At 37.1% G+C, this 23713-nt stretch overlaps 1 protein-coding gene across 13 annotated transcripts in view; it reads left to right on the forward strand.

The window, feature by feature from the left end:
• Positions 1-23713, forward strand: part of MAST4 (microtubule associated serine/threonine kinase family member 4) — a 674031-nt gene that overhangs the window by 594365 nt on the left and 55953 nt on the right. For all 13 annotated transcript variants that reach the window (XM_037801729.1, XM_037801730.1, XM_037801731.1 and 10 more), the window contains 4 exons: positions 962-1063; positions 4733-4865; positions 18445-18512; positions 20839-20924. In XM_037801729.1, the coding sequence (XP_037657657.1) occupies positions 962-1063; positions 4733-4865; positions 18445-18512; positions 20839-20924 (389 nt within the window). The remainder of the gene's footprint in view (positions 1-961; positions 1064-4732; positions 4866-18444; positions 18513-20838; positions 20925-23713) is intronic.

Raw genomic sequence — 23713 nt, forward strand, 5'->3', positions numbered from 1 at the left:
ACACCTTCAGGAATGGTTGTAAATGTTTATTACTGTGTCTGTGAAATTATATTATATTGCACCAGCATCACTTTAATATATGTTTTTAAAATCCTTAGATGAAAGTAAATCATAAAAATTTACAAATTATGAAAGCCTAGAACGGAGCATGCTGGAGGTTTACATTAAAACTTTGGTTTTTATGCCTGCCTTGATACAGATTTACCTTGTTTTTTCAATAAAATGTCATTGGCAATAAAAATGACTATTAACAAACCAAACTTTGCTCTTTGAATATTTATTGTGCTTAGTAGATTTCACATGTAGGCAGTATGTAAAATAAAATTAAAAATTTAAGCCAGTTCAGTTTTGCTGAGTTGAACGCCCAGGTGTTGGGCAATGTGTGAAATTCAATGCATATATATATATCCAAGTATAAACATCATCCAGTTAACATTTGAAATAAGCATTGCACACTTCTTACATGTTATAAAATGACTAATTTATAGATTAATCATACTGTATATTTGAAATATATTTCATGAATGTGTTAAATGCCCAGGATAACAAAAGGAGTCCTTCACTGTGTTGGCCATTTCATATATTTAAGATGCTCATCTGGAAAATCAAGGTCTCTGAATAGCTGCCCTCTCTGTACTATGTATTTACTGTGCCATAAACTTATGTCTCCTTTCATGCTTCATTTTCAGAGCCCTAACATTTGAGTTTTAAAACAGATTTTTTAGAAGTTTTGCAATTAAAGTTTAGCTAATAGACTCACTTTTTAGAGATTGAAGTTTAATAGTGTCCATTCATGTGGAAATAATGTCTGTTTATCAATCTTGCCGATCTTTTAAAAGTATTTTCTAAATCACTTAATTTTTTAATAATTGCAATTATCTAATTAGTATGCCTTGCTGATTTTCTTTTCCATTTAATGGAACAACTCTATACCATCATTCTTTTCATTGCTTTTTCATAGGCTCATGATCGTTCAGAAAGTGGAGAGTTGGCATTTATTAAACAACTAGTCCGAAAGATCCTAATTGTTATTGCCCGCCCTGCTCGGTTATTAGAGTGCCTGGTAAGTTGCTCTAGGAGATCACTATGTTATTTATTGTTAACCGTGGGAAAGCAGTAACCATAGGAAACTCCAGTTTCATTCATCTTCAAACCCAGAGCTAAATGGAAAGAGTCGAGAGGAACTGCAACTTGTGAATATTTACGATGACATCCATTTGTGATTTTTTTTCTCTGATTATAAGAACTCTAAGACTTGTGCAGTGTTAAGTGATAGTCCAAGCACCTTCTGGTCAAACTTGAAAGATGATCATGAAATAATGTGCTTGAGCTTATCTCATAATTACTTGATGTCACAGCTAATTTAAAATGCTTGCTATGCCTTACTTTTATGGAGTTACTATGACGCAGGCGAAGAAACATCAGAGATATGATGTTTTTAAAGTGACCCTTGGTTACAATTATTATTTGTCTTTGAAATGCATCACATTAGAAATAAGTGATAGCCTGCAACCCCTTGGGGAAAATGTACTAAAGCCTCAACCAGTCCTGAAGGGATGACACTTTTAGATATTAGTTCATTTTATCAATTATATTTTCTTTGACTAGTGATCAATCTCTAATTTTTTAAAATTTTGTGTCACTTTGATTGAGATTTCAGTCAAAACTGTGAATAAATATAAAGCTTTGAAATATGAATTGTTTTAAGGGCTTAATATAGCATCATAAATGTGCTTTTAAGGTTCTACTGACCAGTAATTATATTACTATATACAACACAGCTTTTCAGAATTATGCACACATACATACTTACATATATACTTAAAAGTTGTATTGCTTTGGTATTTTTGCCCTTATTTTAATATTCATAATTTTTCCTAATAGTGAAATGTTCATAGCCCCATAAATATATATCAATACATTGTGAGATATGCCAGAGGGAAAATCTTGAGTAGAAAGATACAGGAGTGCTGGGGTAAGGTTTTCCATCAATGGTCAGGATGCTGGCCTGAATCATAGAATTAAAAAGTACCATTTGGTATTCAATATCTCTGGAAGGATAAGGAATAAAATACTGTGCATGCCTGTGGGGAGAATTGTGTAACTCCCCAGTGGATGGGGATAAAAGGGAGACTTACTGTTTACTGCTTCTCCTATTATACCTTTTGAAATTTGTACCATATGCTTGTACTTCCTACCATTGTTTAATTTGGGGGAAAATGTCATTTAGCATGAAAAACCTGTTTCTCCGAGCAGCCTCAGTTATACTAAGAGCAGTTCTTGCCTTAAAAGAGGAAGTGAACTTTTTTTACAGTAATAACTCATAATCATAAGGGAAAAATTAAAAATAGAGCATCTCAAAGATAGAAGGAAGTGAACTTACAAGTAGCTTTGAAGATTTGGCTGCTTTCAGTATTGTTCGAAGCTCAGATGAAGCTGGAGTTTGAGTGATGGAGGGTGTTTCCCCCAGCCAGTCATTTTATGCCTACAGTTCCCAAACTTGCCCTGTCTACCACTGTATATTTATATGAAGCGCACTGAGTATATACACCGATTTGGCTTTACTTCATTTGCAGCAAGTATTTTTTTTTAATTCAGTTTTATTGAGATATTTTCACATACCATACAGTCATCCATGGTGTACAATCAACTGTTCGCAGTACCATCATCTAGTTGTGCATTCATAACTGCAGTCAATTTTTGAACGTTTTCCTTACACCAAAAAAAATAAAAATATGACTAAAAAATAAAAGTAAAAAAGAGCACCCAAATTGTTCCATCTCTCCCATCGCACCCTATTTTTCATTTAGTTTTTGTCCCAATTTTTGTACTCATCCATCCATATACTGGATAAAGGGAGTGTGAGCCACAAGGTTTTCACAATCACACCATCACACAATGTAAGCTACATAGTTGCACAATCATCTTCAAGAATCAAGGCTGCTGGGTTGCTGTTCGACAGTTTCAGGTATTTCCTTCTAGCTAATCCAATACACTAAAACCTAAAAAAGAATATCTATATAGTGCATAAGAATGCCCTCCATAGTGACCTCTCGACTCCATTTGAAATCTCTCAGCCACTGAAACTTTATTTTGTTTCATTTCAGTTCCCCCTTTTGGTCAAGAAGATTTTCTCAATCCCATGATGCCAGGTCAGGCTCATCCCCAGGAGTCATGTCCCACATAGCCAGGGAGATTTACAGCCCTGGGAGGCAGGTCCCACTTAGGGGGAAGGGCAGCAACTTCACCTGAGTTGGCTTAGCTAAAGAGAGAGAGGGCCACATCTGAGCAACAACGAGATTCTCTGGGGGAGAGTCTTAGGCACAATTATAAGTAGGCTTAGCCTCTCCTTTGCAGTAACAAGCCTCATAAGGGCAGGCCCCAAGATTGAGGACCCAGCATACCAGATTGTCAGTGCTCAGTGTTTGTGAGAACATCAGCAATAACCCAGGTGGGGACGTCCAACATTTCCGCATTTTTCCCCAGCTTCTCAGGGGGGCCCTGCAAATACATTTTTATTCTCTGACCAAATTACTTTGGGATGTATCACTGTTTCACACTGACCTGTACAAACCTACCAGACTTCACTTCCTATTCAAAGTTCCATGTAATTGTGGTGTTTGAATAAACTGACCTTACAAGTTAAATTATTTAGTGTGCTGTAGAAGATATATATCCTGCACCAAATAAACATCTCTTCCCTTGGTGTCAAATAGAAGTTGAAGTTTTAAAACACAGTCAAAATTGTCCTTTACCCTTTGGCCTGATTTGCCTTAGTCCTAACCAGATCTGCTTCAATCATATCTCTAACTGAAGTCTGGACTCTTTTTTAATAGTCTGCAGCAAGTATTTTTATATGCCCTTTAGAAACCCTTGTGTAATTCTTAGGAGAAAGACTGATATTCCAAAGTTACCTATTTTGGGCATTAATCAAAATCAGAAAACAATCCTGGAAAAAAAAAAAAACCTAGAAAATAATGACTGTGATTTAAATCTGTAAACATAATTATTTACAACACATAAACATATGTCATCCCATCCAGAGTAATGTTTTCCTGAGAATTTATTTATATACTAGAAGCAACAGTCATTCCCCCAAAAATAAAATAATGTAGGAAAAATGTAGTATCAGAGTTTTAAAGAAATAATTGGAAACAACTTCATGTTTTTCTTTTTTTGCATCTTCATATTATGTGAACATTAATAACTGAAGTTTAGCATTCACTGTCAAAAAGGAGTCATTTTGAGATTTTTCTTTCTACTTTTTGGGGCACCTTTGTAGTAAGGGAGTTTCCAGCAAAACCTTTGAGAAAATATGTATTCTGATGTTACTACTTTAGTGGTTAGTTGGGCTGGGAGAGAAGCTAAGTCTTTTGGTTGAGGATCCCAGATTTTAAAACTTTGCTGAAAAGGCACAATTAAAAATTCAGACCTGCGCATTTTCAGTGAGATTAATGTACATGGAGCATCATGCCTTCAAAGTTGCATTAAAAGGAAATAGGAAATGTTTGTTATCTTGGGGTGACCAAGTGCATGAATGAGTTGATTTTTCCCTGAGGCTTAGAAAATGAAGTGAGAATTATAAACTCTTAAAAACCATTTGCTTCCTACTCTGCGTAAATAACCCACAACCACGTATATCCAGCAATTTGATTGTGAATGGGATTTGTGTAATAAAATCTCAGAAAATTTTGGCTCAAAGAAATATCCATCTGTGTTTGTCTTCTGCTAGGAATTTGATCCCGAAGAATTTTACTACCTATTGGAAGCAGCAGAAGGCCATGCAAAAGAAGGACAGGGTATTAAAACTGACATCCCCAGGTACATCATTAGCCAGCTGGGGCTCAATAAGGATCCCTTGGAAGGTGAGTGTCTCTGCTGGGCTGACATTTTACTTGCTGATTCACTGTGGCCTTATATGGAACTTAGTGAAAAGTCTTCGTCTTTTCCCTTGTGTTTTGGTGCTATTGATAATTCCATATTTGGGGGCCAATTGTGAGTTCAACGAATTAGCCTTAAGCCGAGTCCAGAGGAGCAGGTGAATGTGACCCATTTTGTGTTTACCTGTAGAGTACAGAGACAGACCTTGAAATACTAGAGGCCTGTCTGCCTGAGAGTGCCAGAGTGTCCCAGAAGGGTTTACGTTTCAATCTTCTCAGGGTACTTTTTCCTCTTGCAAAGCTCAGTTGGATTCTTCTCAAGGGCACTTTTAGTTTTGAAAATGTTGCTAAAGAAATTAATTATCATTAATTTTAAATGACATTTAAATTTAAAGTAATTTGAGAGAAACATTGCTGACTATATAGATTACTTTAAATTGGAGGTGATATTGGTAGATATATTTTTACTTATTTGTCCCAAAAAAGTATGAAAAATAGTAATATACAAGAGAGCCAATGAAAGAAGTGTTTTTAAAGCTTATAAATGCATTTGTAGTTGATTCAAATGAAAAAGAGACGTATTTATATTAAATACAGAGAATAGAAATCACCCAGTTAGTGAGTTTTTAAGAATCTAATATGGGTAAGCTACCTCTCCCTCTCCTTTTTTCTATTCATTATTGGTTGAGGTTGTCATTTAAAACACTTAAGTTATATACTGCCTAAAAAGACTCAAAAAACAATCATAGAACCCTCCATTCAAAACTGTCTTTCTGACTCATTAAACCATATTTTCAAGCAGTGTTTATCTTGCTAAATTGTTTATAATGGTGGTAAATGTTGGCGCAGAGCATTTTCCCTTCTAAAGCCAAGGAGCCTGCTGTTTGATGCCCTGCTCTCCTGTTTTCCCCTGCTTTGTTCGCTCTTATGGCCATCGTATCTTTGCTTCCAGTGAGATGATGCATTCATTACTGGGAGATAATGCCAGATAAATTTATACTGTACTGAAAGCAATACCACAACAGATTCATCACCTATCAGAGACTGGTGGCTGCTTTGCTGAAAAGTTCCCTGAAGAGAGATTTTTCCCCATGGCTTTTAAATTACCATCTTTACCTTTCTGAATCATGAGTCTTCAGAAATGGTTTAAATCAATGAAATAAAAAGGGCAGATGCTTAATGGTATTTAGATGAGTGTTAAAAATCTCTTCAGGCATTACAAAGCGATGCCTTAGCTTCCTGCTTCAAAAGCTCACTTTGGTTCCATTCAATTACTACCCACTGCTTACAAATAATATGTATTTGCCAGATAATAGTTATTTAGCAGAAATTCTATTTAAAACAGAACGAACTTTTAATTTGCTTTTTTATGAAAGTAATTGGAGTGGGGGAGGCTGTCAAAGTCTATTACAGTGACTCTTCATGCTGATATAGTAAGGGTGGTGGTCTCAGCACTTGAATTGTAGACTGAGTGAGCTCTTTACAGTTTTCTTACCTGGCAGTAAATACTACTGCAGCCTGAATTCTGGTAAGTGAAGAATCTGAGACCCATATCTGTATCTTATAGAGTCTTAAAAGAAAAAAGTAATAGTGACTGACAAGTTTCAACTTTAGTAATTGTATTCATTTCTTAGGTTTGTCATAACAAATTACCATAAACTGGGTAGTTTAAAACAACAAAAATTTACTGTTTCACTGTTCAGCAGTCCAGAAGTCCAAAATCAAAGTATCAGCATGGTTGGCTCCTTCGGAAGTCTCTGAAGGAAAAACCATCCCCGGCCTCTCTCCCAGCCTCTGGTAGTTGCTGACAATCCCTGGCATTTGGGGGCCTGTGGATGCCTCACTCCAATCTCTGCCTCCTCCCTGTGCTTCTGTGTGGGACACCAGTCATTGGATTTAAGGATAACTAATCCAGGATAACTTTATCTCAAGATTCCTAACTAATTACATCTGCAAAGAAAGTCACATTCTGAGGGTCTAGGTGGACATGATTTTCGGGAGATACTCTTCTACCCACTATACTAATATAAATTATCACTAGAAATTAATCTCTTGACCCAATTTTCTTCATTTAGATCTGAGGATATTTTTATATCTATTTGCCATCACTTAAAATGTTGGTTCAGAATCTCAGAAATTGATTTTTTTATCCAAAGACAACACATCATTGTTGTTTTGTTTCTTATCTCTTGTGCATAATCTCCCTCTTAAAAAAATGCTTATATTTATAAGAACATGAATGCATGAAATAAGAGCCTAATAAATAATTTTAGAGGCAAACAAAAATATGTAACTAAAATCTGTAACTTGTTATTAGACATGTTCAGTTTTGAAAAATTGGAAAATGCAGGTAACGGAAGAAAGTACAAATTACCTATGATTCTACCACACAGAGATAACTAACCCCTGTCAAAACTGTGCAACAAACTCTTTCATGCTCTTTCTTTTTTTATAAAACATGCTGTTGAAAAAAGTATAAAGATGAAAATGAATGGTAAAATGAATTTGGTTTTCTCATTTATTTTTGTAAACTCAAGAATGCATTCCAAGGGCTGAGCAATTAGATATCTTTGTCTCTCCAGCCTAGACCACCAGGGTAGTACTTGAGAAAGTGTCAGGCATGAGGCATCCAGCCCAAGATGGACTACTTTACAGATATGATTAAGAATAATACAATAGGCAACATTTAATGAGCACTTAATTTTCATTAGGCAATATGCTAAGGGCATTGCATGCATGATCAAAAATAATACTCATAAAAAGCTCTAAGTTATAAGCATTATTTTTCCATTTTACAGTACAGGTCAGGAGCCTAAGCCTCAGACAAGATAAAAGGTCACTCAGCTAATAAGTGCTGATAGTGGTGTAACACAAGTTTTTCTTTTTCATTTCCAAACCTCTCTTTTTATTGTTTTTTTTTTTTTAAATTAGAGAAGTTGTAGGTTTGCAGAAAGTTGTGTAAAAAATACAGTGTTCCCATAAACCCCCCTGTTGTTGACATTTTGCATTAATGTGGTACCTTTGTTACAATTAATGAAAGAATATTAAAATATTACTAACTATAGTCCATAGTTTACATTAGGTATATTTTTTCCCATATACCACCTTGTTATTAACACCTTGTAATAGGGTTGTACCTTTGTTATAATTCATAAAAGAACATTCTCTACTTGTACCATTAACCACAGTCTGTTGTCCAAAATAGGGTTCCCTGTGTTATACAGTCCCATGTTTTGTCTTCTAAGTTTCAGCCACATTCACAAACGTAATTCGGTGCTATTGATTATACTCACAATAATGTGCTACCATCACCACCATCCATTTCCAAATATTTACAATCAACCTAAATAGAAATTCTGCACAAATTAAGCATTAGATCCCCATTCTCTATCCCAGTTCTAGCCCGATAACTTATATTCTAGATTTTAACTCTATGAGTTTGCTTATTATCATTAGTTCATATCAGTGAGAATTTACAATATTTGTCCCTTTGTGTCTTAGTTCACTCAATATAATGTCTTCAAGGTTCATCCATGTTGTTGCATGCATCAGAATTTCATTCCTTCTTGCAGATGAATAATAATATTCCATCGTATGTATATACCACATTTTGTGTATTCATTCATTGGATGATGGTCATTTGGGTTGCTTCCATCTGTTATCAATTGTGAATAATGCCTCTGTGAGCATCAGTGTGAAAATGTTTGAGTGCTTGCTTTCAGTTCTTCCGAGTATATACCTAGTAGCAGGATTGCCAGGTCATATGGCAATTCTGTACTTAGCTTCCTGAGGAACCGCCAAACTATCTTCCACAGCAGCTGCACCATTTTACATTCCCACCAGGAATGAATGAGTGTTCCTATTTCTCCACATCCTCTCCAACACTTGTAGTTTTCTGTTGTTTTCATTGTGGCCATTCCAATATGTGTGAAATGATATCTCATTGTGGTTTTGATTCATATTTCCCTAATAGCTAGTGATGTTAAGCATATTTTCATGTACTTTTTAGCCATTTGTATTTCCTTTTTGGAAAATTGTCAATTCAAGTCTTTTGCCCATTTTTCAGTTGGGTTGTTTGTCTTTCTGTATTTGAGTTGTAGGATTTCTTTATATATTCTGGATATTAAATCCTTATTGGATATGTGGTTTCCAAATATTTTCTACGATTGAGTGGGGTACCTGTTCTCTTTCTTGACAAACTCCTTTGACACCCAAAAGATTTTAATTTTGGGGACCTCCCATTTATCTTTTTTTTTCTTTCATTGTTTGTGCTTTGAGTGTAAAATCTAAGAAATGATTGCCTACCATGAGATCTTGGAGATGCTTCCCTACATTTTCATCTAGGAGTTTTATGGTCCTGGTTCTTATATTTAGGTCTTTGATCCATTTTGAGTTAATTTTTGTATAAGGTGTGAGATAGGGGTCCTCTTTCATTCCTTTGCATATGGATATGCAGTTCTCCCAGCACCATTTGCTAAAGAGACTATTCTGTCCCAGTTGAGTGGGTTTAGCAGCCTTGTCAAGTATCCATTGGTCATAGATGTGAGAGTCTGTTTCTGAACTCCCAATTCAATCCCATTAGTCAGTAGATCTATCTTTATGCCAGTATCATGCTGTTTTGACCACTATGGCTTTGTAATGTGCTTTAAAGCCAGGAAGTATGAGTCTTTCAACTTTGTTCTTCTTTTTCAAGATGTTTTTGGCTATTTGTGGCCCCTTACCCTTCTAAATACATTTGATAATTGACTTTTCCTCTTCTGCAAAGTAGGGTATTAGAAATTTGATTGAGATTGCATTGAATCTGTAAATCAATTTGGATAGAATTTATATCTTAATAATATTTAGTCTCCAATCCATGAACACAGGATGTCCTTCCGTTTATTTAGGTCTTCTTTGATTTCTTTTAGCAATGTTTTGTAGTTTTTTGTGTACGAGTCTTTATATCCATGGTTAAATTTATTCCTAGATATTTGATTCTTTCAGTTGCTATTGTAAATGAAATTTTTTCTTGATTTCCTCCTCACATTGCTCATTACTGGTGTATAGAACCACTACTGGTTTTTTTTTTTTTTTTTTTTTTTTTTTTTTTTTTTTTTTTTAATCATTTTATTGAGATATATTCACATACCACGCAGTCATACAAAACAAATTGTACTTTCGATTGTTTACAGTACCATTACATAGTTGTACATTCATCACCTAAATCAATCCCTGACACCTTCATTAGCACACACACAAAAATAACAAGAATAATAATTAGAGTGAAAAAGAGCAATTGAAGTAAAAAAGAACACTGGGTACCTTTGTCTGTTTGTTTCCTTCCCCTACTTTTCTACACATCCATCCATAAACTAGACAAAGTGGTGTTTGGTCCTTATGGCTTTCCCAATCCCATTGTCACCCCTCATAAGCTACATTTTTATACAACTGTCTTCGAGATTCATGGGTTCTGGGTTGTAGTTTGATAGTTTCAGGTATCCACCACCAGCTACCCCAATTCTTTAGAACCTAAAAAGGGTTGTCTAAAGTGTGCATAAGAGTGCCCACCAGAGTGACCTCTCGGCTCCTTTTGGAATCTCTCTGCCACTGAAGCTTATTTCATTTCCTTTCACATCCCCCTTTTGGTCAAGAAGATGTTCTCCGTCCCACGGTGCCAGGTCTACATTCCTCCCTGGGAGTCATATTCCACGTTGCCAGGGAGATTCACTTCCCTGGGTGTCTGATCCCACGTAGGGGGGAGGGCAGTGATTTCACCTTTCAAGTTGGCTTAGCCAGAGAGAGAGGGCCACATCTGAGCAACAAAGAGGCATTCAGGAGGAGACTCTTAGGCACAAATACAGGGAGGCCTAGCCTCTCCTTTGCAGCAACCGTCTTCCCAAGGGTAAAACTTATGGTAGAGGGCTCAACCCATCAAACCACCAGTCCCCTATGTCTGTGGTCATGTTAGCAACCATGGAGGTGGGGTAGGCGAATACCCCTGCATTCTCCACAGGCTCCTCAAGGGGGCACTACATCTTTTTTTTTTTTTTTTTTTTCCCTTGTTTGTCTTTTTTCTTTTTTTTTTTTTCTTTTTTTTTTTTTTTTAACTTTCCCTTCTTTTTTCAAATCACCTGTATGAAAAAAAAAGTTAAAAAGAAAACAAACATACAATAAAAGAGCATTTCAAAGAGACCATAGCAAGGGAGTAAGAAAAAGACAACTAACCTAAGATAACTGCTTAACTTCCAACATGTTCCTACTTTACCCCAAGAAAGTTACATAATATAGCAACATTTCAGTGAACTTGTTCCTACTACAACCATCAGAAATTAACAGACCATAGTCATTTCTGGGCATCCCCAGAACGTTAAATAGCTTATCTGTTCTTCCTGGATTATTGTTCCCCCTTCCTTAATTGCTCTCTACTGCTAGTTCCCCTACATTCTACATTATAAACCATTTGTTTTACATTTTTCAAAGTTCACATTAGTGGTAGCATATAATATTTCTCTTTTTGTGCCTGGCTTATTTCGCTCAGCATTATGTCTTCAAGGTTCATCCATGTTGTCATATGTTTCACCAGATCGTTCCTTCTTACTGCCGCGTAGTATTCCATCGTGTGTATATACCACATTTTATTTATCCACTCATCTGTTGAAGGACATTTGGGTTGTTTCCATCTCTTGGCAATTGTGAATAATGCTGCTATGAACATTGGCGTGCAGATATCTGTTCGTGTCACTGCTTTCCGATCTTCCGGGTATATACCGAGGAGTGCAATCGCTGGATCGAATGGTAGCTCTATATCTAGTTTTCTAAGGAACTGCCAGACTGACTTCCAGAGTGGCTGAACCATTATACAGTCCCACCAACAATGAATAAGAGTTCCAATTTCTCCACATCCCCTCCAGCATTTGTAGTTTCCTGTTTGTTTAATGGCAGCCATTCTAACCGGTGTTAGATGGTATCTCATTGTGGTCTTAATTTGCATCTCTCTAATAGCTAGTGAAGCTGAACATTTTTTCATGTGTTTCTTGGTCATTTGTATTTCCTCTTCAGAGAACTGTCTTTTCATATCTTTTGCCCATTTTATAATTGGGCTGTCTGTACTATTGTCATTGAGTTGTAGGATTTCTTTGTATATGCAAGATATCAGTCTTTTGTCAGATACATGGTTTCCAAAAATTTTTTCCCATTGAGTTGGCTGCCTCTTTACCTTTTTGAGAAATTCCTTTGAGGTGCAGAAACTTCTAAGCTTGAGGAGTTCCCATTTATCTATTTTCTCTTTTGTTGCTTGTGCTTTGGGTGTAAAGTCTAGGAAGTGGCCTCCTAATACAAGGTCTTGAAGATGTTTTCCTACATTATCTTCTAGGAGTTTTATGGTACTTTCTTTTATATTGAGATCTTTGGTCCATTTTGAGTTAATTTTTGTGTAGGGGGTGAGGTAGGGGTCCTCTTTCATTCTTTTGGATATGGATATCCAACTCTCCCAGCCCCATTTGTTGAAAAGACCATTATGGCTCAGTTCGGTGACTTTGGGGGCCTTATCAAAGATCAGTCGGCCATAGATCTGAGGGTCTATCTCTGAATTCTCAATTCGATTCCATTGATCTGTATGTCTATCTTTGTGCCAGTACCATGCTGTTTTGGCAACTGTGGCTTTATAATAAGCTTCAAAGTCAGGGAGTGTAAGTCCTCCCACTTCGTTTTTCTTTTTTAGAGTGTCTTTAGCAATTCGAGGCATCTTCCCTTTCCAAATAAATTTGATAACTAGCTTTTCCAAGTCTGCAAAGTAGGTTGTTGGAATTTTGATTGGGATTGCATTGAATCTGTAGATGAGTTTGGGTAGCGGGATACAAGATTAATGCACATAAGTCAGTAATGTTTCTATATGCTAGAAATGAACAAACTGAAGAGACACTCAAGAAAAAGATACCATTTTCAATAGCAACTAAAAAAATCAAGTACCTAGGAATCAACTTAACCAAAGATGTAAAAGACCTATACAAAGAAAACTACATAACTCTACTAAAAGAAATAGAAGGGGACCTTAAAAGATGGAAAAATATTCCATGTTCATGGATAGGAAGGCTAAATGTCATTAAGATGTCAATTCTACCCAAACTCATCTACAGATTCAATGCAATCCCAATCAAAATTCCAACAACCTACTTTGCAGACTTGGAAAAGCTAGTTATCAAATTTATTTGGAAAGGGAAGATGCCTCGAATTGCTAAAGACACTCTAAAAAAGAAAAACGAAGTGGGAGGACTTACACTCCCTGACTTTGAAGCTTATTATAAAGCCACAGTTGCCAAGACAGCATGGTACTGGCACAAAGATAGACATATAGATCAATGGAATCGAATTGAGAATTCAGAGATAGACCCTCAGATCTATGGCCGACTGATCTTTGATAAGGCCCCCAAAGTCACCGAACTGAGCCATAATGGTCTTTACTACTGGTTTTTGCATGTTGATTTTGTATCCTGCCACTTTGCTGAACTTGTTTATTAGCTCTAGTAACTTTTAGAATTTGGGGGACTTTCTCAATAAAGGGACATGTCATCTTCAAGTAGTGAAAGTTTTACTTCTCCTTTCTAATTTGGATGCCTTTTATTTCTTTTTCTTGCCTAACTGCATTAGCTAGAACTTCTAGCACAGTGTTGAATAACAGTGGTGACAGTGGGCATCCTTGTCTTGTTCCCAGTCTTAGAGGGAAAGCTTTCAGCCTTTCACCAGTGAGCACAATGTTAGGTGTGGGTTTTTCATATATGTCTTTTATCATGTTAAGGACATTTCCTTCTGTTCTTATCTTTTGAAGTGTTTTTATCAAGAAAGGATGCTGAATTTTGTCAAATATCTTTTCTGTGTCAATCGAGATGATCATGTGGTTTTTCCCCACAATTTGTTAATGTGGTGTATTACATTAATTGATTTTCTTTTGTTGAACCATCTTGCATACCTTGGATAAAACCCACTTGATCTTGGTGTATAATTAATTCTTTTCATGTGATGTTGGATTCAATTTGCAAGTATTTCATTGAGGATTTTTGCATCTGTATTCATAAGAGAAATCAGTCTGTAATTTTCTTTTCCTGTAGTATCTTTATCTGGCTTTGGTATTAGAGTGATGTTGGCATCATAGAATGAGTTAGGTAGTGTTCCCTCCTCTTCAATTTGGAAGAGTTTAAATAGGATAGGTATTAATTCTTGGAATATTTGGTAGAATTCACCTGTGAAGCTATCTGGTCCTTGTATTTTCTCTGTTGAGAGGTTTTTGATGACAGATTCACAATCTATTTTTGTATTCAGTCTCTTGAGATCTTCTGTTTGTTCCACAGTCAGTATAGGTTACTTGTGTTTTTAGGAATTTGTCCCATTTCATCTAAGCTGTCTATTTTGTTGGCTTACCATCATTCATAGTATCCTCTTTTGAACCTTTTTATTTCTTTGGAGTCTGTTCCAATTTGCTAAGGCTCCCAAAATGCAAAATACCAGAAATGGATTGCCTTTTATAATGGGAGTTTATTAGTTCACAAATTTAGTTCTAAGGTCATGAAAATGTCCAAATTAAGGCATCAAAAGGAGTATACCTTCTCTGAGGAAATGGCCTATGGCATCTGGAACACGTTCGTCAGCTGGAAAGGCACGTGGCTAGCGTATGCTGGTCCTTTGCTCCAGGGTTTCATTGCTTTCTGCTTCTGATTCCGGTGGCTTTCTCCTTAAGTGTCTGTGGGTTCTCATGTAGCTTCTCCGGGGCAAACTCTGGGCTTCATCTCTTAGCTTAGCATCTCCAAACATCTGGGTCTGTGTCAGCTCTGAGTGCTCTTCAAAATGTCTCTGCCTTTTATCCTCTCATAGAAGATGCCAGTAGACTAATTAAGACCCACCTTGAATGGGCGGGGTCACATCTCCATGGAAATAATATTATCAAAAATTCCCACCCATAATAGGTCTGCCCCCCAAAAGAGTGGATTAAAAGAACATAGTCTTTTTATGGGGCACATAACATATTCAAAACAGCACAGGGTCAGTAGTAATGCCCCCCCCCCATTTATGATTCTATTTATTTTCATTTTGTCTCCTTTTGTCTTTGGCTGTCTAGATAAGGTTTTGTCAAATTTATTGATCTTTTCAAGAAACCTATTTTTGACTTTGTTATTATATTGTTTTTTTAATTCTCAATTTCATTTTTTTTCTTCTCTAATCTTTGTTATTTCTTTCCTTCTGCTTGCTTTGGAATTAGTTTGTTGTTCTTTTTCTAGTTCCTCCAGGTATGCAGTCAGGTCTTTGATTTTAGTTCTTTCTTCTTTTTTAAAAGTAAGTATTTAGGGCTATAAATTTCCCTCTCAGCACTGCCTTCACTGTATTACCTAAGTTTTAATATGTTGTGTTCTCATTTTCATTCATCTCAAGATATTTACTGATTTCTCTTGCAATTTCTTCTTTGACCTACTGATTGTTTAGGAGTGTGTTTTTTTAATCTTCCATATATTTGAGAATTTTCTGGTTCTCCACCTGTTGCTGATTTCCAGTTTCATTCCATTATGGTCAGAGAAATTATACAAGCCACTTTGCTGAACTTGTTTATTAGCCCTAGTAACTTTGTTTTAGAATTTTTGGAAGTTTCTAAATATAGGGACATGACATCTTCAAGTAGTGAAAGTTTTACTTCTTCCTTTCTAATTTGGATGCCTTGTATAATTTCAGTCTTTTTAAATTTATTGACACTTCAGTATTGCCAATGTTTGCCTCATGTATTTTGGGGCACCTTTGTTTGGTACAATAATATTTATGGTTGTTATTTCTTCTTGGTGCATTGACCCTTTTATTAGTGTATAGTGTCTTTCTTTGTCTCTTGTATAACAGTTTGGCATTCTAAATCTGTTTTGTCCAATATTAGTGTAGCTATCCAGTTCTCTTTTGGTTAATAGTATGTGTGTAATATCTTTTTCTAACCTTTCCCTTTCAACCTTTGGGTCTAAGATGAGTCTCTTTGGTCTCTGGGTCTAAGACGAGTCTCTTCTGGACAGCATATTTTTTTAAATCCATTCTGCCAATCTCTGTCTTTTGACTGGGGAGTTTTCCCCATCAACATTCCTTTCAGCCTGCAGAAATCCCTTTAATAGTTCTTGTAGGGTAGGTCTCTTGTTGACAAACTCTCTCAATTTCTGTTTAACTGTGAATATTTTAAACTCTCCCTTATTTTTGAAGGACAGTTTTGCCAGATAAAGAATTCTTGGCTGGCAGTTTTTCTCTTTCAGTTCCTTTAATATATTATACCACTGCCTTTTTTGCCTCCATGGTTACTGATGAGAAATTAGCACTTAGTCTCATTGCGGTTCCCATATATGTGACAATTTGCTTTTTCTCTTGCTGCTTTCAGGAGTCTCTCTTTATCTTTGGCATCTGACATCCTGGTTAGTATTTATCTTCTAGCAGGTCCATTAGGATTTATGGTCTATTATGACATGTGTGTGTTTGTGCGCTTCATGCTGTCATTCAAATCCCTATGAATCTGCTCAATTTTTTTTCCATTCTGTTCTCCATCAGTTTTTCAGTCTGTAAGATTTCAATTGCGCTGTCTTCTAGTTCGTTGACTCTTTCTTCTGTCTGTTCAAATCTGCTGTTGTATGCCTCTAGTGTATTTTAATCTCTTCTACTATGGCTTTCATTCCCGTAATTCCTGTTATATTTCTTTTTATACTTTCAGGTTCTTCTTTATGCTCACCTTGTGTCTTCTTAATATACTTTATCCCTTTAGCCATATTTTCCTTCATCTCTTTGTATTAATTGAAGAGATTTGTTTGAATATCTTTGATTAGTTGTTCCCAATTCTGTGTCTCTTCCCAAGTTTTATTTTGTTCCTTTGACTGGGCCATATCTTCCTGTTTCTTAATATGGCTTGTAATTTTTTCCAATGCCTAGGCATCTGATTATCTTGATGAGTTTACTCTGAAAGTCAATATCTCTCTCTTTCCTGGGGTTTTATTGTTGATTATCTTTGTGTTAAAGCTTTTCTTTGACACGTGTTTCAACTTATTCTAGAATTTGGAGTTACCCTTGTTTAACTGATCAGATTTTTTTTTTTTTTTTTGCTCTTCTTCATCTGATTCTTGCCCTATATATACAGTAGTTTTTAAGATTACCCTATTTATGCAGTTGTTTCACCCCCAGGAGAAAGCTTCCTTTCCTCTGTTCCTTCTCTAGGAATCTTGATCTGTTCTGTTTTTGTGTTTCCTCTAAAGTTTTTGTTTTTTGGTTTGTTTTTTTTTTAACACTCCTTTCATTGCTTCTATCTGCTTTTGCCTGGAAGGCAAATTCTGCAAAGAGGGTTACCCCAGAGAGGACTTTCCCAAGTCAGCCCAGCCCTAATAGGGCCATTGACCCTCAAAGGGGGTGCAGACCAGCTCCAAAGAGATTTGGGGAGACTGTTAGGGAAGCCACTTAAAACTTGTTGTTGACTCCCCGAAGCTGCACTTTCCTGACTTGTCCAGAAGATGGTGCCCTTCAGCAAACTGTTCCCTGAAGCCCTAAGGAGATACTGTGTCTTTAAACCTCCTCCACCTCTGCTCCTGTCAATGGCAGGTTGGAACAATAGCAACAGCTTGTCCAGGGCAGTTTGAAATAGTAACTCAGAGTCAAGACTCAGCAATCTGAATTTACTAGCCAAAATCCGTTATCAGTGCTTGGCCATGCCCTCTCCCATCCTCCACCCCTGATTCCCTTTCTTGGGGAAGAGGATTTGTTTATATCCCTTTCTGTCTGCAGCAGCTAGCAAAGGGCCAGACCCCAAAGAGGCCCACTTTGAGAGTGCGAGATGGGCGCCAGCAGCTGCCACTAAGTGAGCTTCTCACAGTCCTTTACTGTAGTTTCTCAGCCTCTGCCTCTCACTCTTTCCTGGATGCTGCACAGTGTTCTAGTGGCCTCTGGAGCCCCAGAAGAGTTGTTTCAGTCAGTTCCTGTCTGTTTACTTGCTGTTTTCGAGGAGGAGTGAGTCCTGGAGCTCCCTACTCCACCATCTTCCCTAGAAGTTCCCTCTCAAAATCTCTCTTAACCACTACTATTACTTCCTCTCTGTCAAATTATAAATTCTTGGTTTACTTGGGAGTTTATCTCTCAGCAGCTATAGAGGAATTGAATGAGGGCTTACTGTCCACAACTTAAGAATCATCTCCAAGCTGTCATCATTATATCCTAGTTGGCTGCCAGGATGTGCGAAGACTTGCCTCTCGGATATCTGACAATCAGCAGACTCGTTGACCCCTCAAACCCTTCTCAAACTGTGATGTTTGCGGTAGCCACTGAACCCAGCTAGCTGAAGCAGAGACCCTATGTCTGGGTGTTCATAAAGAATGGGATTCCAGGGAAATACATGTAATGAACAATTTCAACATGTTAGTTGCTGATTCTTGCCATTTTCGTTTAAGATTTTCCCAAGGGTACATTGAAATATAGGACAAAGCTATTTTGTTTTGTTTTTAATATTGGAAAAATTTTCTTTTGTTTCTACATAGAACTTCTGCCTAATTGCAATTGTCCTATTTTACTTTCCTTTTTTTTTTTTTTTTTGTAAACTTAGAAATGGCACAGTTGGGAAACTATGATAGTGGGACAGCAGAAACACCAGAAACAGATGAATCAGTGAGTGTAAGTATCATTCTTGATGAAATACGATATTGGTTTTTCTTTTTGTTAGCATCTGGAAATTTGGGCTGTTAATTGCTTTAGTCAACAAATATTTATTTTACTTCTACCATGTTCAAGGCACTGTGTCAGGCACTATGCGTATAATTTTTAGTCCCTCCCCCCAAGAAAAACAAAAATCAATAAAAAGAAATTCTGCAAAATATATAAAAGTGATAAATGTGAATAAGGTCTGTTGAGGAAAAGGGCTAAGTGCTACGAAAGGATAACATAAAGAGATTTACCTGAGTCAGGTAGGTCCAAAATGATTTCCCAAGCAAATGATGGTTGAGCTAGGATGTGAGAAGTTCCTAGGAAGAGAAGACTGGAAGGGGCAGAGGGGACACTGCAGGCCAAGGGAACATCATGGGCAAAGGCTCTAGGACACAAGGAAGCAGGGTCCACCTGAGAGCCGAGAGCAAGGGAGACTGTAAGGGATGAGGACTGGACACATAATCCTTGTGGCTCATGTATGTCCATTTTCTTCTTTTTCTTAAAAGCAATAGGACACTACCAAGCTTTGGGGAAAATGTATATGTTGGGGGGGGGGTATAAACAATAGAGTTATGGCTTGAGAAAATCATAGCAATGTGGAAAGCAGATAGAGTGGGGGTGGAGGGGACCAGGCAGGAGTGATCGTGGGAAAGCCAGTTAAGAAGCTGCTCCAGTAGCACAGGTGAGAGGTAGCGAATACTGGTGCCTTCTCTCTAATTGTGAACAGGAAAGAGGAACCAGGATGGGGCAGCCATGTAGCCTGGTGGCTAAGAATCCAGACTCTGGAGTTAGATAGCCTGTTTGAAACCTGGCTCCACCTCTTACTGGTTGTGGGATCTCCCTGAGCCTCAGTTTCTTCATCTTTCAAATAGATTATTAAAGAATCAACGAGCTAGGCCTTGTGAAATGATTAGAACAGCAACACATATTAAGTGTTAAATACATGATCGCTATTGTGTTATTTTTATTATCATAATTGTCATAATTTTGAATGTGATCAGACAGAAGTTCCTTTAAAACATCCAAAAAGAGCCATCAAAATAGATATCTGTATATAAGGTCTGGTATCCTTTGGCACATGGAGGAAGAATTTTTGGTGGAGGCTAAATGATTTAGGAGTCATCCGTGGACATAATTTAGATCGTGGATAGGGAAGAGAGAATGAGACAAGAGAGCCAGGCGGAGAGCCTTGCAGCCCAAAGCAGTGGGAGAGCAGAGTGCAAGTGGTGAGCAAGAAAGTGGTTCCAGTCTTGAATTATGTTTTTTGAGGTGGGACATTTGCAGGTGATGACTAGACCCAGGTCCTGTGGCCATTGGCCAGTGAGAGTAGAGGAGAAAGGTGATCATTTGAGTTGAGGAAGTCAAGAAACCCAGGCGCCAGCCATGTTGGATGAGATATCTGTGTAGACACTGAAGTCATCCAGGATGGTGAGAAAACTTGGGCAGAGGGAAAGGTGGGAAGCTAAGTGCCCGAGTCTTACAAAATGAGTGGGAAGACAGGGTCAGCTAATGATAGCACTGAGTTGTAGCAGATGGCACATACCTCAGAGTCACGGGGTTTCTTACAAAAGGAAGGGAAGGGAATTCTGGATTCTGCCGAGGGAAGCCAAGAGGCCATGAACAATTGACACTACGATACTTGGGGTGAGACAGAATTAAAAACAACAACAAAAAAAGCACTTTGTTAGTCCTGTCCTTTGAGCTATATATTTTTAAAAAGCTGATTTTTTGAAACTTCTTATCTTAACCACGGTAAAAGTTAATGGTATGAAAGTAAAGAAAGGCAGGAGTTCTAACCTTGGGTGTCCCATTCATTGACTGCTCCCTTTTTCAAACACAAGAGGTTGCCACGGAAAAGACACTGACGTGCTTTGGTCAGGGACAGAGAGACCACCTCATCCACCAGGCCACGGGTGGCCCCTCTAGTGCATTCTTTTGGACTGACTGAAATCAGAAGGAAGGTTTGATGTTTTTGACTTAAATTTCAAAACTTTGAAAGACTAGGATGCAGCTAAGCTTGGATAGTTTACAGAGGGAAATTAAAATCTGATGTCCTCATCTGCTGGAAATTTGGGTTTGCTTAAATGAAACAGAGATGGTGTCACGAGGAGCAGTTTCTTGGCACTGGCTATGGAAGACTGAGCTTTAACACTGTCTCACAGCCTCCTTTAGCTAGAATACTGCACTTCCATATATTAAACAGCAGAGCATATCATTCATGAGTTATTTGATTTGCTCTTAAAATCATTTTCTTAAATTCCAAACTGGTTTTTAACTTCCATATTTTGTTTCCAAGAGCTCTAATGCTTCCCTGAAACTTCGAAGGAAACCTCGGGAAAGTGATTTTGAAACGATCAAATTGATTAGCAATGGAGCCTATGGGTGAGTAATTAAAGAAAAGCTCTCTGTTCTACATTAACACACCTGAGTAATGTATCTTTACTTGTATCTTAGACCAAATACTATGTTATGTAGGGAACTTACTTTTCGGATCACATTGCTTTCTTACTGGGTGTGGTATATAGCCAAAATGATGTCTTTTTGGATATCCATCAGAAAACATATCCAATGACCTAGAAGAAACTTTAGAGGGTTGGAGAGGATGAAAGTGAATTAAAAATTTCTGAAGTAAAGGAAATATTTTATATACTGTTTCTATATCCTTCACTCTGTCCTTTGGGTTCAAAAGTACCTGACTCTTGGTATGTGTCTGTGTGTGTGCATGTGTGTGTGTTTAATACATATATTATATACAATATATGATATTGTATAATTAATATAATGTAATAACATATTTAGCATATATTAAATAATACAGGTATTTAATGTATAGCATTATTATTTGCGAATTAGCCAGTACTCCAGTACTTTCCGTCTGCCCCAGAAGTCAGCCTTGTGAGAGAAGTATTTAAATAAGAAGGCTGGTTGAAAATTGAGAATAATACATTTCTTTTATTCTTTATATTAGATCAGGATTTTAAAAAATTGAACCCTAGACTATAATATGATCACAACAGAGGTGCCCCTTCATTGATCCATTTTTATAGTGACACAATTTCTTTCTCATGGTATAGGGTAAAGAGTGACAGGATCATTCTGAGTCGTTAATAAATAGTTTGGAAGGGTAATTAATGCCCAAACTATTTTCTGATCCATTTTAGATGGCCCAAGAACTCTAGTTTAATTAAATATTAATCACAATTCCGTCTGCATGTGGATAGCAATAAACAATCCCATAGACATTTATTGCCATTTATCACACATATGAGCAAATGAGATAAAAGCTATTTTTGTTGTGCCACAAGGGATGTTTTCCCCTCCCTTTTTTTTCACCTCTAATATTTTCCACATCATTAGCTTTCTGAAAAACGTATATATTTGTGAGTGCTTTCAGTGACTCACTGATTTGTTTTTCAGGTTTATGTCAAAAAGCATGTTTCCTGATATGGCTTATAAATGCTTCCCAATGCAATATTTTATTTCCTTCAAGGACCTCACCGAAACTTTTCTACCTAGGAAAATTTTTCTAGCACATAGTTGTTTGTGGCTGTTTATTTAGTTCTATTTTAGTTTGTTTTTTAGTTCTATTTAGTTTTAGAGATAATCTGAAGATTTCTTCCTTCTTTGGGGAGAAGAATGAACTTTTATTTAATGGATATATGGGTTCGAGCACTCCTAGATTTTTTTGGCAGTGCAATTCTGGGATTACGGTTATCTGTGAGGACCCACTTTTATGAAACTTGGACATATATCTTAGCAGTATTTCGAGTTTTAACTGGTTGAGTAAACTAATTTGTAGTACAATTAAACAACTGTATAGTAGATGAGGTGTATCACACTTTGGGGAATGAGTGGGAATATACAAGAAGTTAAACAAGCTGTGAATCAGTCAACACCCAGGACACAGGCCAAGTCATTAATGGGCTTACAGGCTGCCTGTGTGAGACTCTGCTATTCAGCCAAACCTTCTTTTTTCCTCTTTTGCTCTTCTCAGATTCAATCTCTTATTATATTTCCAACAGATTTCCTCTGTGTTTTAATTGTTTTTAATTTAAACTTTGAAGGGAGCTACACCCATTGGTCCACCCATTCAAAAGGCTGTTTGGAGGCTTATGTAACTGGTTAAACAAATGGATCCCTGTATGGGTGGATAAACTTGAGCAATTATAGACTTTCTTAGGCATCTTTGTCACAGAGACTAATGCTCATGTCAGTCACTTCTCAAAAATTGGTCATACTGGAAACTAACTCACTTGTTGGAAGAGCTTCTACCTGTTATGCTAGAACATATGCCATGGTTTTCTCAACATTGTACTTAGTGACAATTCATGTTATAAAGCTGATTTACTAATTTGGTAAATGTAGATTTCCTTCTCTAACACGTTTCAGATCACCAACTTATAGTTAAACATCCCTCTTCCTGTTTGCCAAAGCTTCACTGCATCTGGAACATCTCTGTTAGCTGGGAAGGCATGTGGTACCTGCTGGGCTCCAGGTTGCATTGCTTTCAGCTTCTAATTCCAGTGGTCTTTTCTTTAAGTGTCTGTGGGTTCTCACTTAGCTTCTCAAGGGCAAACTCTGGGCTTCATCTCTTAGCATCTCCAAACATCTGGTTTCCAAGGCTGACTCCAAAATGGTTCTGGGTGTTTTCTCTCTAAGTGTCTCTGTCTCTTCAAAATGGCTCTGCCTTTTATCTTCTCATAGAGGATGCCAGTAAACTAATTAAGACCCAACTTGAGTGGGTGGGGTCACACCTCCATGGAAATAATCTAATCAGAAGGCCCCATTCACAATAAGTCTACACCCACAAGAGTTGATCAAAAGAACGTAGTCTTTCCTGGGGTGCATAACAGTCTCAAACCGCACAATCCCTTTATGCCAACTTAGCACTTTCTAGAAAGCTAGCACTTATCATGTGCCAGGCACCATGTTAGTTTCTTTATTATATTCTCTTTTCACAAGAACCTGCGTGGTAGTTGATGTTATTCCCACTTTATATGTGGGAAGTAGAGGCCCAGAAGCATGGTTACAGATACTCTGATTCCAAACACAGGCCTCTCCTACCCTCCTTCCTTCAGTTATACATTTTTGCCATCTTAATTAAGGTATAGATGTTGTACTTCTTCCATTGAGCACTTCCATCTGGATTTTAAATTACAACTTCAAATATT

This window comes from Choloepus didactylus, chromosome 13 (genome assembly GCF_015220235.1).
Source record: "Choloepus didactylus isolate mChoDid1 chromosome 13, mChoDid1.pri, whole genome shotgun sequence".
Lineage (NCBI taxonomy): Eukaryota > Metazoa > Chordata > Mammalia > Pilosa > Megalonychidae > Choloepus > Choloepus didactylus.